The sequence below is a fragment of the Carassius auratus genome, unplaced genomic scaffold (assembly GCF_003368295.1).
Source record: "Carassius auratus strain Wakin unplaced genomic scaffold, ASM336829v1 scaf_tig00013579, whole genome shotgun sequence".
Taxonomy (NCBI): Eukaryota; Metazoa; Chordata; class Actinopteri; order Cypriniformes; family Cyprinidae; genus Carassius; species Carassius auratus.
The window spans coordinates 1,597-15,000 of NW_020524416.1; the positions used below are offsets into that span (position 1 = coordinate 1,597).

A 13,404-nucleotide genomic window follows, 5' to 3' on the forward strand; every position below is an offset into this window, starting at 1 on the left:
TATAAAACTGTTTCCTTAGTCCGGCAACAGACATGTTTGCGTCGGCTCCTGTCGCTTTGACAAATTTAGATGTAATTTAATTTAATTTTTAAAATGTAACTCTAGACTGTGGTAAAACTCTCACAAACTCCTCTTCCTGATCGGCCAGAGTTTGAGCTTGCAGTGTGCACGTCACAGCTCATCTACAATGCGACGCAACTAGAACGCTCCCACACACGGCTCGCGTTTAAAACAGAGTTCTGATTGGTCGGCTATTTGTCGACGTCAGGATTCCATTACTGTCTATGGTTTAATGTTTTAAAAGCTCCCAGTACTAAGCATTTGACATTCTTATAAGTTATTTTTGTAATCTATCTATATTAAGTAATTTAATATTATTTTACTTGTATTTTGTTATGTATCTCTGGCAATAGAAAAATTCTGAGGCGTAACTATCTGATCTGATTGGCAGATTTGAGTGAGTCTCGTTGCTTTCTTTTACTGTCTATGGTTGCTTGCAAAAATACAAACTATCCAGCTTCCGGGTTAATCTTTATCTACCCGTGTGTTTAAAAACAGTTTAGGCTGAGTTTATTACTACGTTTTGAATTAAAACAGCAGTCAAGACAGAATTATGTAACTAAAAACACATTAAAAAGCATGTCTTCACCTATATTATATTATTGTTTATAAGTAACTGAACTGAAATAAAGTTCGCTGAAGGCAGACCAATCAAAAGGGACATTTCTTTTTCAAGAATAAAATCCATCTTTATTTTTTTTTCTTTTCTTTCATTAAGTCATATTCTGTGTCTTATAATTCAGGTTGAAAGAAACTATAATAGTACATTATCAGAAAGAAGAAAGGTCTTTGACACTTTGTGATTGACATTCACAATAATAATAATAATATTATTATATATATATATATATATATATATATATATATATATATATATATATATATATATATATATATATATAAAATATAGCTACAGGACACAGTGATCAAGAATACAGGTCTCCTATTCGGTGCAAAGTGTGTATGTGTGCGTTATATATGTGTGTGTGTGTATGTGTGTGTGTGTGTGTGTGTGTGTGTAGTCGGCAGAGGATACTGGTGAGAGAGAGACCAGTCATCTTCCTGAGAATAAATCTGTGTGTGTGTGTGTGTGTGTTGTGAAACACACAGAGCAGAAACATTACTTCTACAAAAATGAAATAAACATGAAACCACAGAAACTGTTTTAAAGGGTGACTGAATGAGACAAACACAATTTCGTCTTAACAGGAAGGCATGCATCAAAGGCCTAGAGATGGGGATTATCCAAACAACACATTTAAAAATACATTACACAGACAGAATTCCCATACTCCACATTCTTAAACAAATGCAGGCTACACTCCTTGACGTGAGAGGTTGTAATGTTGGGCGAACAAAAAGACAAGATTTCCTCTTGTTCATTAAAAAACGAGATACAAATCATATTTTATCTTTCATACAAAATACAAGCTCATTCGTTCATCTCAAGCACTTAAAACCAGTTGTGAAGTATATATAGTAGTACTATAAAAAAAATCCATCAACCATGACTCAAAAGAGTAGTGGAGAACTCTGTAGAAGCGATGTTTTGGTGCATGAGTACGGAAAAATAAGATGGAAGAATGCGATCCGGGTCACAGAAATGGACAAAAGAAGATACAATCAACAATTTACAGAATAATACAACAGGAACCACACTGGCCACGAGTTGCATCTGTACCTGAAACCTGCTGGACTGAGCTTTGATTGAATCTCTACTTCTCTTGTTCTTGTCGTTCGATTTGTGAAAATGCTTTAGCATCTGAAGACCATCAGACAGGTGATCCCATACGAGGAAGGTTCTCATAACATGAGACTGGGGTCATCAAGGTCATCCCAGCTCTGTGTGTGTCCCAGAGAACAATGTCGAAAAGCCATCCAGCCTGGCTCAGAATAACTGTCCGTCTCCTGTAAGCGTTTCATCTAAGTCACTTGTGGAGGGCAGTTCCGGAACAAAATTCATGCCAGTTCATCTTTTGTATCCAGTATTCCCATGCACATGCTGGAGGCACTCAAAAGCCGGCTGATGAAAGTCCTGGCTTGTTCATTTTTTATAATTTCTATCTCTCTTCCTGCTCCACCGTTCTTTCTCTTTCTTGACTAAATATTCTAATTTATTAACATTCCTATTCAAAATAATCTTTTAGAAATGTCCATATAAATTAAATGAACATTTAACTGTTTCTTATTCTAAAGTGGCATTTACAAGGGAAGGGGATGTTGGACTGAGGTTTCTCATTGCATAAAAAAAAAAATTAAATAAAAAAATAAGGTGCAGCACCAAACACTGTGAAAATGTGCCTGAGCAAACAAGGGCATGTGTGGGTGGAACAACTGTGTCAAATATTGTATTTGCCAGCAGTCTGGTTCTGGAAGTAAAAACTGTTTTGGGAGCGGCAAGGTTGTTAATTGTTTGTATATTATTTTGTTACAACCAACTTTTTTCATTATTTCAGCTTATGTTTAAAATAGTGGACAGTTTTATTTAACAGTGGAATTTGTAATGAGAACAATTACCCATGATGCTGTGCAGACAATCACACCAATCAGTCGCACCCAACAAATCACAGCAAAAGAGCTTGAAGGGAACGCAAATGACATGAGTCAAAATACTTAAATACTTATGCATGTAAGTGCATATTTTGAAATAAACTTAAAATATACTGTTTCTATTGATTCAGTCCAAAACTTTAAATGAATCGTTTTTTATTTCACCATCATTAAACTGATTGTCAGTCGCAGTGCTTCATGAGTTTTAATCCTCCCTAAAGACATTAATACAATCTTGTACCTGTGTTTTTGCCACTTTTTTTATGTTATGTAGTAATTCTCCTTGTAGCTTTTTGGTTTGGCTCATGGCTTGTAACACTTTAACAAAGGCAAATCACTTTGGGGGTAAAAAAATACTTCCAAAACCAACACTGCTGAAAAATTGTACGGACACTAATGCACTCTATTCTTTATAGTCATGCCATCATTTGCAAACCCTTTATATAGAAGACTGTATTCTGTTGAATACATTTTTCATATAATTACGTGTTAATGCTAAACACTGTTGCACTCAGAAGTTGTTAACTAGAGTCTAATACTGTACTAAATGTGACAAATTCAGCTGAATATGAGGTATGAGGTCATGTAAATAACTGTAAAAGTGAGGATTGTGTGGTTGCTGTTGTGTTATTGTAACAAAACAAGTTGTTCACAAATGTTTGGCTATGACTGCACACTTATTGTGATTACCAGGTGGATGAATAAAACCTGGTTTGTTTAAATATCTGTAAAGGAATATTCAAGGTTAAATACAAGTTAAACTCAGATGCTATCAGATACAGTTATGAACTGTAAGGTTATGAACAGCTGTTTTATAACTGTACAGCTGCCCCCTAGGCTTCCACTATAAGTGCATTTCTGTTAATACTTGTTCATTTTCAGAGATTATTGAAAATTATTTTTTAAAATTATTTGTCTAAATATATTATTTTCAAAATTATTTATTATTGATTACTAATGATGATTATTAAACAATTAAAAATATAGCTATTTTAAACTGAGAAATGAGCTTGACTTGTATTTAATGTGGAATGTTCCTGTAGTACTGGTAACATTGGTCCCTTCATTTTTAATAAACAATATGGGCACACCAGTTTTTTTGTTTGTTTTGTTTTTCCAAGTGGACTGTCATAAAGTCTCATAAAGCATAACGCATGACCAAAAGTGCATTGTGTACATTCGGTCTCAAATCAAAATTAAGTGCTTTTGGGATACATTCATGATTTGTCTGAGGGCGAAAAAGTGAGGGGAGAGGGAGGAAAAAATGTGATTTTAGTGCTTTTAGAGTGATTCAGCAGGGAATAATAAGTTTGTTGCAGTCTTGTGCTCTCCTGAATTTTCATGTGGAAGAGTTTTATCCTGTTAAATTCTTAAAATGATAAGACCTCTTATAAAACTCCTTTAAATATCTCTGTGTACAGATGCAGAAGCAATAGTGACATGCTTAGACATCAAGTTGGGACTAAAGCCTTTGCAAGCATACATCTGTACATAAAAGATATTTTCCATGAAATAAAAATGGATTTGAGAGCGCAACTCCAGGAATAATCCCATTATGAATGAAAATGTTTTGTGTGGTCGAATCTGAAATATTTTGTTGGCCTGTATGTTTGTTGTATGAGTGTTTGCGCAGCAGGTTAAGGGTGTGTGTTTGTAGTGTAGTGTGTGTATGTATGCTAATAGTGCTGCAACAGACTTGAGGATTCTCCCTGGAGGTTTTTCAAATGTGTTCGGTTGAAATGCTGTTTTTACATGTAATGGCATCTCTTTCCTTAACACTCACTCGTAATTTCCCCTTCACACTCTGTCATTCCCTCCCTCACTATCTCCCTCTTTCCCCCCACTCTCTCTAACTGTTGGTGGAGTCAGGGAAGTTGATCTCACTGCCAAACACTTCCCTGTACAGAGGCGGGAAGCTGTAGGCTGTTTCTGGGTGAACCAGACGGAAGAACTCCAGCTTGTCTATATGTAGGTTACAGATGGACTTCATCTGCGGTAGTTTGGACACCATCTGCAAAACACAATAGATGGACACTTCAGACAACAAACTAAAAATACTGGATGTCTTAAGCCTGTCCTTTGGATTATTGCACAAACACACATTTGCATGGCTATTTAGTAGTAGCAAATCAACCAAACATTGGAACAGAAGTTATAATACTGTTCAAAAGTTTAGGGGCAACACAAGAAGTATTTCTATATTCAATCCAAAATACAGTCAAAATGTGATTGTAACAAGTCTGCAGTTTAAGTTTTTGAATTCCTGTTTTCCTGAGTTTCCTTGTTGATCTATTCTCTTAGTTGTCAATAAACTCCACACCTGTTTCTTTTCTCAATGATCACCTTCCTCCAGTTATTTAAGCCCTCCCTGATGCATCTGCCAACAGTCCAACTCCTTTGCATGGAGCATTGCTCCCTTGAGGACCACATAAGGGACTTTATCAACCTGGTAAATCTCAGCACCTTCCTGGAGCGAGGCTGACTTAATAGGAAATACACAGTGAGTGGCCCGGGAAGATGGTAAGATTTTTGGTTCTGCGCTATCCTGCACATAGAAGGTCCTCAAGGAAGTTTTGCTGCATTTGTGGAGTAGGTGCTGGAGAATAATGTATAATATTACTCTGTTTGCCCCGCTGAGGACATCTCCAGCCCCACTCCCAATCCAGAGCCCAGCCAGCCATCACCATCAAGCTATACAGAGCGTCTGCCTGAGCCCACCGCAGATGGAGAGCCAGAGCACGACGTGATCAACAAGCTATCGCAAACAAGAGCGACAGTGCGGATCATCGCCCTGGAGCCAGAGCCTCAAGGCACATCTGACCAGGTGCGTGAGCCGGTAACACTGTGTATCGCCTTGGGTTTAATACTGGACATCAACTGCTTGGAGGGAAGTCCCACCCACACGCCCGCCTCCGAGGATGAGCTGCAACTGGCCTCTGGATATTATGAGGAAATGAGGAAACTAAAATATATTTTTAATGTGGATTTAATAGACTGGTTTGGGGAGATAATACCAGAGTCTCTGCTGGTTCTGCCCAGCCTCTCTCCCCCACCTCCTCTCCTAAAACCAGCCAGTTCCTCAGCCCTGTCTCTGCTTTTTCTCAGCTCACCCTCAGTCAGCATCATCCAGGCTCTCTGATTTGCCTCGGGTCTGCCAGTCTCCAGCTCTCTACCTTGGCGTTTGGGTCCCCAATCTCCACCTCGGCCCTTTGACCCATCAGCTCCGCCTTGGCTCCTAGCTCCCTGATCTCCACTGGTGCCTGTCATCCCAATCGCTCCATCGTCCCTCCGGCTCCAACACAGTCTTCCGGATACCCGCCTCTGCCAAGCTCGCACCAGCTGTCTGCTCCACCTTGGCTCTCCAGAACCTCGATGTCACCCTGGCTCTGCGGCTCTCCGTCTCCATCCTGGGCTCCTTTTCCTCAGCTCCATCTCCGTCAGTCGATCCCCAGGTGTCGACAGCCCTACCTCCACCATGGCTCCTCCCCTCCAGGGACTCCACGGTGGTCGATCTCCACCTGGCTTCTCCCAGTGTCTACTCTGCCCTGGCTCTATGAACTCTTGTGTGTCCTCTCCCTTTTGTCTGCCCTTCGCCTGCGCCTCATCCTCCTCCTGAACCCCCACCCAACCTCCTCCTTTGGACTGTTCGGCGTGAGGACGCGGTGTTCCTCTCAGTTTCTTTGTCCTGTATTAATGATGTTGGATGTTTTGTGCCCATGTGGTTGTTCTGTGCTCCCTGTGGATTTATTAAAATTACTTTCTTAGACTCTACTCCTTTATCGTGTGATTAATACTACAGCCACACGTGATATTATGAAAATTTTTACTACCGTATTTTCTGTACTATAAGTCGCACTTTTTTTCATAGTTTGGCTGGTCCTGCGACTAATAGTCAGGTGCGACTTATTTATCAAAATGAATTTGACATGAACCGAGAGAAATGAACCAATAGAAAACATTAAAGTATACAGCCCCCAGAGGGCGCTCTTTACTCTCGCGGCAGTAGATGGTAATGTTTTCTCTTGGTTCTTGGTTCTAAATAAATGCTACTTATATATGTTTTTTTCCTCATCGTGACGTATTTTTGGACTGATGCGACTTATACTCAGGTGCGACGTATAGTCCGAAAAATATGGTACTTAGAATAACATTCTATTTTCTAACCTTTTCTATTTGAAATCTGTTTTAAAATATAATTTATTCCTGTAATGCAAAGCTGAATTTTCAGCATCATAACTCCAGTCTCCAGTGTCACATGATCCTTCAGAAATCATTCTGATATGCTGATCTACTGCTCAAGAAACATTTATTATTATCAAAATTGAAAACAGTTGATTCACAAATCAGTTTAATAACTCACTAAATCACAAATTATTTTAGGACTTGAAATTCATTGACTGAGAACGTTTTGTTAGTTTTGTTACTCTCCTTGGCTGATTCATAATATTAGTGCTTTAATAATTTTTTCTTAAATATTCTTGAAGTTCAACTGTTTATCTGTAATGAGCTCTGCGTGTATGGCTCGTCACCTTATCCAGTTTCTCAGTAGTGGCTCTGTTCATGTGCAGGCTGTGCTGAAGAGCCACGTAAACCTTCTCCTGGAGCTTCTGCACCTGCTGAGACTCTGTCAACCACGGCCGATCTGAGCGCCAAACAAACACAGAGCAGAGGGGTTTTTATTCTTGTGTGCAAATTTTTCCGGAAAGCCTATAAAAGCAGCTTTATAAACCTTTGCTTCAGGGAACGAATCTCTAAATTGGTAGCAGACGTGTGTGAGAGTCTGACCTGGAGCCAGCAGGACCGCAGCGCTGAATAAAGCCATTTCCTCCTCACTCAGCTGAAGACGGCTCAGACTTTTAGCCAAATCAAAGACAGCGTTCACCAGGTCATCACACCCTACAAAGATATGTACATGCTGGTTACCATGCTAAAGACGATGAAACAAATTACATTTCCATTGAGGGCCTAAATTTGCACAGAATCTGGTTTTATTTAGCATGAAATTATTTAATGGATCTACTGGGTTCCAATAATTATGAAGGAAATTATAAGATGTTCTGGGTACAAAGCTTTAGGTTATTTGTGAGAATAACACAGTTTCAAGCATTGCTTTATCATGAATATCATAGTTTGCCTCTATGTTTGTATTGTGCATTTTATCATAACATTAACAACGCATTTAAAGTTGTGTTGAAACTGAAGTATCACTAAATATATGTTATTTTCAGAAGACAATTATGATATTTTAATGAAACATTACAAAGTCGTTTACAAAATACAGAATTAAATTAAAAATGCAAGGATTAATTGTTCACAAAATCTGTAAAATGCATTAAAAATAGATAGGATGAATTTCATTTCATGCTTTAAGCATATACAAAAAAAATTTGAAAAAAAAAAATAATAAAAATATGTGGAACAATCTACAAATAATTCTATCAACTTCTTTCAAAGATAAAGGTTTTTATTTGATATATTATGTGACGAGAGTGCTTTCTGCAGTGCATCCATTTAACTTTGATGAGCTATTACTCGCTCGAGCATCGCTTGTATTCACTAACTGGGTTAAAAACCCATTAGCTCTTGTGGCTTATTGATTCATGACGCCTCTGCTCTTGCTCTTAAGAGCTGCTGGTGTTTTGCATTACAAGGTAAAGAGGATGTGTTTGATGTGGAATACTAGAGAACTGAATACTGCCTACTATTTTTTACCCAACAGTTTCACATTATGGAACTGCACACATTTCAAATAGCAGATTACTGCAACATTGTGATCACATGACCTCATTACGTTTGATACTTAACCACTACTTAATTTTACCTGCATGTTTAGTTTCGCAAGGGTATCTAGTGATTCTTCCAAAAATGTTATTTTGCATTTGTAATGCAATTTTGTGTAAAAACATCTCAGTAGTATAAATAATAAAGTAGTATGTTAGCATGCTATTCTGATTTCACAGATTACATCTAGTTTGCATCTGGAAAGTAAAACGGAGTGCATTAAATTATGAGATGCCTGAACCCAGTATGAATGTATTATATATTGCACATTTAAATCAACCATAGCTATTCTGTGTACACTTTACTTAAAGCCTTTATATAGAATGCTTTGGAAAAGTAGTTGCATGAATTGCATTAATTATGCCTTAAATGCACCTAATAATGCATTGAATGATTTCATGAGTAGCTGTAACCACCGTTATTATACAATACTTATCTATTCACTGTTGCACTTTAAGAAAAGTATAATGCATTAAAATACATGACAAACAAACCTTCAAATGTTATATACAATTATTTAGGAAAAGATATAATGTATTACAATGTATATTATGAATACCATTATGATGAATTAAACAAAGGCTTCCAGTGTTACCACTTATACTGTATACTTTTGAAATAGTAACCATTAAAATGCATTATATTCTTTACATATCAGGACACTCACCGAGAGCTTTGAAGAGCTGAGGACTGGCGAACTTGCCATCAAAAAACATTGTGTTATTTGAAGAGTTGTAAGCACGGCACATTCGAATCAACAGGATTTCCAGACATCCTGGAAAAGTAATAGAGAGAAAGAGAGTGGCCAAAAAAACGTGATGGTGGGGGAACAGGAAAGACAGAGGACAGAGACAAAAGGAAAAACAGACAGAGAAAGATAGAAGTTGACAGAATGTTGGAGAAACAAACACAAGATGAGACAAGCATTAGTGCAAGTATCAAGAATAAAATTGAACACAGAAAAACATGGACAGAACTGAATCCTGTGGGGTGAATTCACGAAACAGTTGTGCATCTTTTGGACATCATTCTGACATAAAATTCACTTTTTTTATGTAACCATTTACAATCCTTCTTAACCAGCCACTGTATGTTATGAAATATCACTTCTGCACGAGCATTACGTTTTTGTACGTTTTTTGCATCTATGTAGATCTTTATCAACTCTGGAAGCAGAAAAAACATTGATTGACTGTAAAATAATGATTAAGTGTATTCTATCCAGACATATATCCAAATACAGTGCAGTCGAGTTATTTAAAAAATAATTATTTCAGGTGTTTGGTGTGGAAGCTTTTTTTTCAATTACAATCTGCAAATTCAGACTTTTTTATCCTCACAATTCTGAGAAGAAAGTCTTAATTTAAGTTTAAACTATATGCATGTTATATTACAAGAAAATTTCACAATTCTGAGCTTATATCTCATGTTTCGGAAAAAAAGTCTTAATTGTGAGATAGAAACAAAAAGTTTAAAGGAAAAAAAAAGTGACACAATAAGTCACAATTGCCTTTCTTATTTTTTATTCGGTGGCAGAAATAAGCTCCCCTAGTGTGAATTACAATGAATCCTTCACAACCAAACATTCTGCATTACTCGCCTAGTGCAAATTGCACTCAACACTAATTTTGTGGGTGTGTTTGCATTTGCCATTATCTGAATTACATCATGTCAATATCTGCTCTCAGAGTATTCATGTAGCATGAAAGATGAAGCTCATGACACTCAGAGTGTTAGAACATTACTAAATGTGATTAAAGTAATAAAGAGATTGAACGGCCACCCAGGGCCACATCAGAAACGCCACATCATGGCATTGAGTGGATAAGGTGATGCGAGTGAGAAATCGGCTGTATAATCTGGGATTACTCATCTGTAATCCGTGTGAGACAAAGACAGCACTGACCTGCTTTGAGCAGGATGATCTGGTCATTCTGGCAGAGGTCCATGAATCCAGAGATGCGTTTAGCGAACTCCACGACGTACTGGATGGCGTTTGTTATGTGCAAGGCACACTGCTGCCACATCCATTCTGCAGACTGAATGCACCGAGATTGTTAATACATCTGTGTTTGTGTATCTGTTATGTATTTGTCTGATATAATGCTGGGTGTACCTTGAGCTGAAAGCTGCGGGTTTCTTCAGGAGTGTAGAGGTTCCAGGTGAGTTTTTTCAGCTCTTCTGTGGTGCACTGACTCGTCTCCAGGTGAGACTTCACCACATTTTGAGTGATTCGCTCTAAACAGAAATTCAACACATTGACACATTTGCCTTTAGTATCCGTCTATCTAGATATTAATAAATATATCAAACAGACATAACAAACAAATAGTATAAAAATATGTTATATAGATATACCTTTAGATAGATATTAAAAGTACTAATTATAATTAAATAAATACACACACACACACACACACACATATATATATATATATATATATATATATATATATATATATATATATATATATATATATATATATATAAACAATTATATAATCTATAAAAATAACTATATATAGCTGCACAAGAGGATTTTCATTGTATTATAGTAATAAACATTTGGAGGAAAATTGTTATTAAAATAATGTCAGTATCTTATCCTTGTTATATTAGCATAATGATTCAAATGAATAAAGGACAAGATCACAAAATGAAAATCTCTAATGACAGCTCACCTATGTCCTGTAGAGAGCAGTTGTCTGGTAGAGATCCCAGGAGAGAGTGTGTAAGAAGACTGTTTTCAGGTAGAATATACTCATGCTTCACTTCCGCCAAATCTACTGTGCTGGGCTCTGGAGAGCTCTGATTGGACGAGCTTCCACTTCCTGCACTCCCGGACCCTCGGCCGCCCCCGAGCATCTCCAGAGAGCAGTACTCGCCCGCCTCCTCTGGGGTGAGAGGCAGGTCAAACAGCAAACCGTCAGGCAGCGTGGCGATGTCGTCCAGGTCACTGAGGTTAGAGCTGGAACCACCACTGCTGTACGGCCGACTGTGTGTGATGTCTTCACCCGTCTCTTCACGGTCATGTGATGCCAGACCACCGCCCAAACCTGCCAGACAGTCCCGAGACAGCTGCTGGTGCCGCTGCACCTCTGCGTACAGGCTGTCCCGCTGTTTCTTTGACATTCGGCCAAACTTCACCGCTACAGAAAGAAAAAGTATAATCACTTAGTATAATTTACATTATATATAGTATTTATTTACAGAAGTTTAAGATCTGATTTTATTTATATAATATAATTTATTCAGTTAGAATGCAAAAACTGATCAAAAGTGGCAGCAAAGGCATAGCTATTAATATAATGTATAATTTCCATTTAAGAAAAATATTTATATCTCAAATATATAATGTTCTTTTAAAATTTCTATTCATTAAAGAATCATGAGAAAAAGTTTCAAAAAAATATTTTTTTTTCAAAATTGATAAAAAATTTGAAATTAGAATGACTGCATAATAATAATGAAAAATTTGCATTTAGTTTTGAATCACAGGAATACATTACATTTTAAAACACATGGAAATACAAAACAGTCATTTTAAATTGCATTAATATTTTACAATATTATTGTATGTATTTTACAATATTAATGTATTTTTGATTCAATGTATGAAGCCCTGGTTGGTATAAGAGGTTTCTTTCAAAAACATTGCCAACCCCAAACATACTTATCAGTATTGTATATTTATTATATTTATTACTGTATTTATGACTGTTTAGTTTTTTTATTTGCAAAATATTAATACTATAAATTAATAATTATATTGTATCTATAAAAAAATAAACTGTAAAGTGCATTAATATAATATAATTGTTACATGTTTATTAAAAATGTTTTGTTTTGTTCAAAATATATTTACTTATTATAGGTGCACCCTAGTGATTCAGGACAAGCTAAAAACACGGTTTGGAGAATGGATTCATGGTGTACTCGCTTATTATATAAATTGTTCTACATTTTGAACACAAACAAAGTTACGGACTGCAGCTCTGATTGGTTGTTTTTTACCGGGAGCGATGGAGTTTCTGCAAATGGCAATAGGACACTGGGAGGAGCCGGAGGAGCTTGATTTTTCACAGATTATCTGTCTCATATTCTACTGTCAGCATATAAAAATATTTTTTTTTTTACAAAAGTTCCCTACAGCACCTTTTAGACGATTCATAAATAAAATATAAGATGACACAGGTTTTTGTTTTTAAAAAGATCATGCACACATTTTCACATTATGTGAATCAAATCAGGCTCAAATCGTGACTGAATAATACCATGTAGTTGCAAAAATCATAATTGTTGACATGAAGTCCCCCTCAGCTGCCTTTGACCCTGCTTCTCCTCATACAGTACTAATATTCGAGTCATGGTTCCTAATATTCAGTGTTCGTTGGGCTCACCATCACGGCTCATGCCGAGTGCCAGGCACTTCTGCAGACGGCAGTGTTGGCAGCGGTTCCTGTTGGTTCGGTCGATCTGACAGTTCCTCTGCCGTGAACACGAGTACATGGCATTGTTCTGCTGGCTGCGGCGGAAAAAACCCTGCAAAACAGAAACATGGTTACCTGGTGTACCCTGGTGCCACATGACGAACAGAAAGTCATATATACTTAGCCAGAAAACAGATGCATACTAATAACATCTGGGTAAAACATAAGGAGGGACAGAGCACAAAAGGGTCATTTTGAAAGTGCACATGTAGGGTAAGGAAAAAAAAAGAAAATATGATATTGTAATCATTGTGGTATTAAAGCAGAATTCTTACCTTGCACCCTTCACATGTAATAACACCATAGTGAATCCCAGAGGATTTGTCACCACAGATTTTACATGGTATAACCTCAATTTGAGCTGAAAAACAAAACAAAAAAACAAGCATTGTTTTAAGAATTAAAAGGAAAATGATTTCATGATACACAAAGAAAAGCACATTTGCAAAAAGAACTGTATTCATCCAGAGTGAGTAAAAGCGCTGGCATAATCATTCTGTACCCCTCACACCCAGCCCACTTC

The 13,404-nt window shown here is 37.1% G+C and overlaps 1 protein-coding gene across 2 annotated transcripts in view; it reads right to left on the bottom strand.

The window, feature by feature from the left end:
* Positions 1–4,368: 4,368 nt before the first annotated feature.
* LOC113074068 (nuclear receptor ROR-beta-like) overlaps positions 4,369–13,404 on the bottom strand; it is a 14,494-nt gene continuing 5,458 nt past the window's right edge. The window contains exons 2-11 of one of the 2 annotated variants that reach the window (XR_003280587.1): positions 13,157–13,242; positions 12,792–12,933; positions 11,073–11,540; positions 10,508–10,629; positions 10,298–10,430; positions 9,059–9,166; positions 7,396–7,506; positions 7,140–7,252; positions 5,721–6,346; positions 4,492–4,621 (exon numbers count right to left, since the gene is read on the bottom strand). Coding sequence is in view for 1 of the 2 variants with exons in the window: in XM_026246776.1 (XP_026102561.1) it covers positions 4,460–4,621; positions 7,140–7,252; positions 7,396–7,506; positions 9,059–9,166; positions 10,298–10,430; positions 10,508–10,629; positions 11,073–11,540; positions 12,792–12,933; positions 13,157–13,242 (1,445 nt within the window). In the remaining variant the exon portion in view is untranslated. Of the gene's footprint in view, positions 4,622–5,720; positions 6,347–7,139; positions 7,253–7,395; positions 7,507–9,058; positions 9,167–10,297; positions 10,431–10,507; positions 10,630–11,072; positions 11,541–12,791; positions 12,934–13,156; positions 13,243–13,404 lie in introns of both variants that reach the window. The other variant, XM_026246776.1, reaches the window with a different exon arrangement.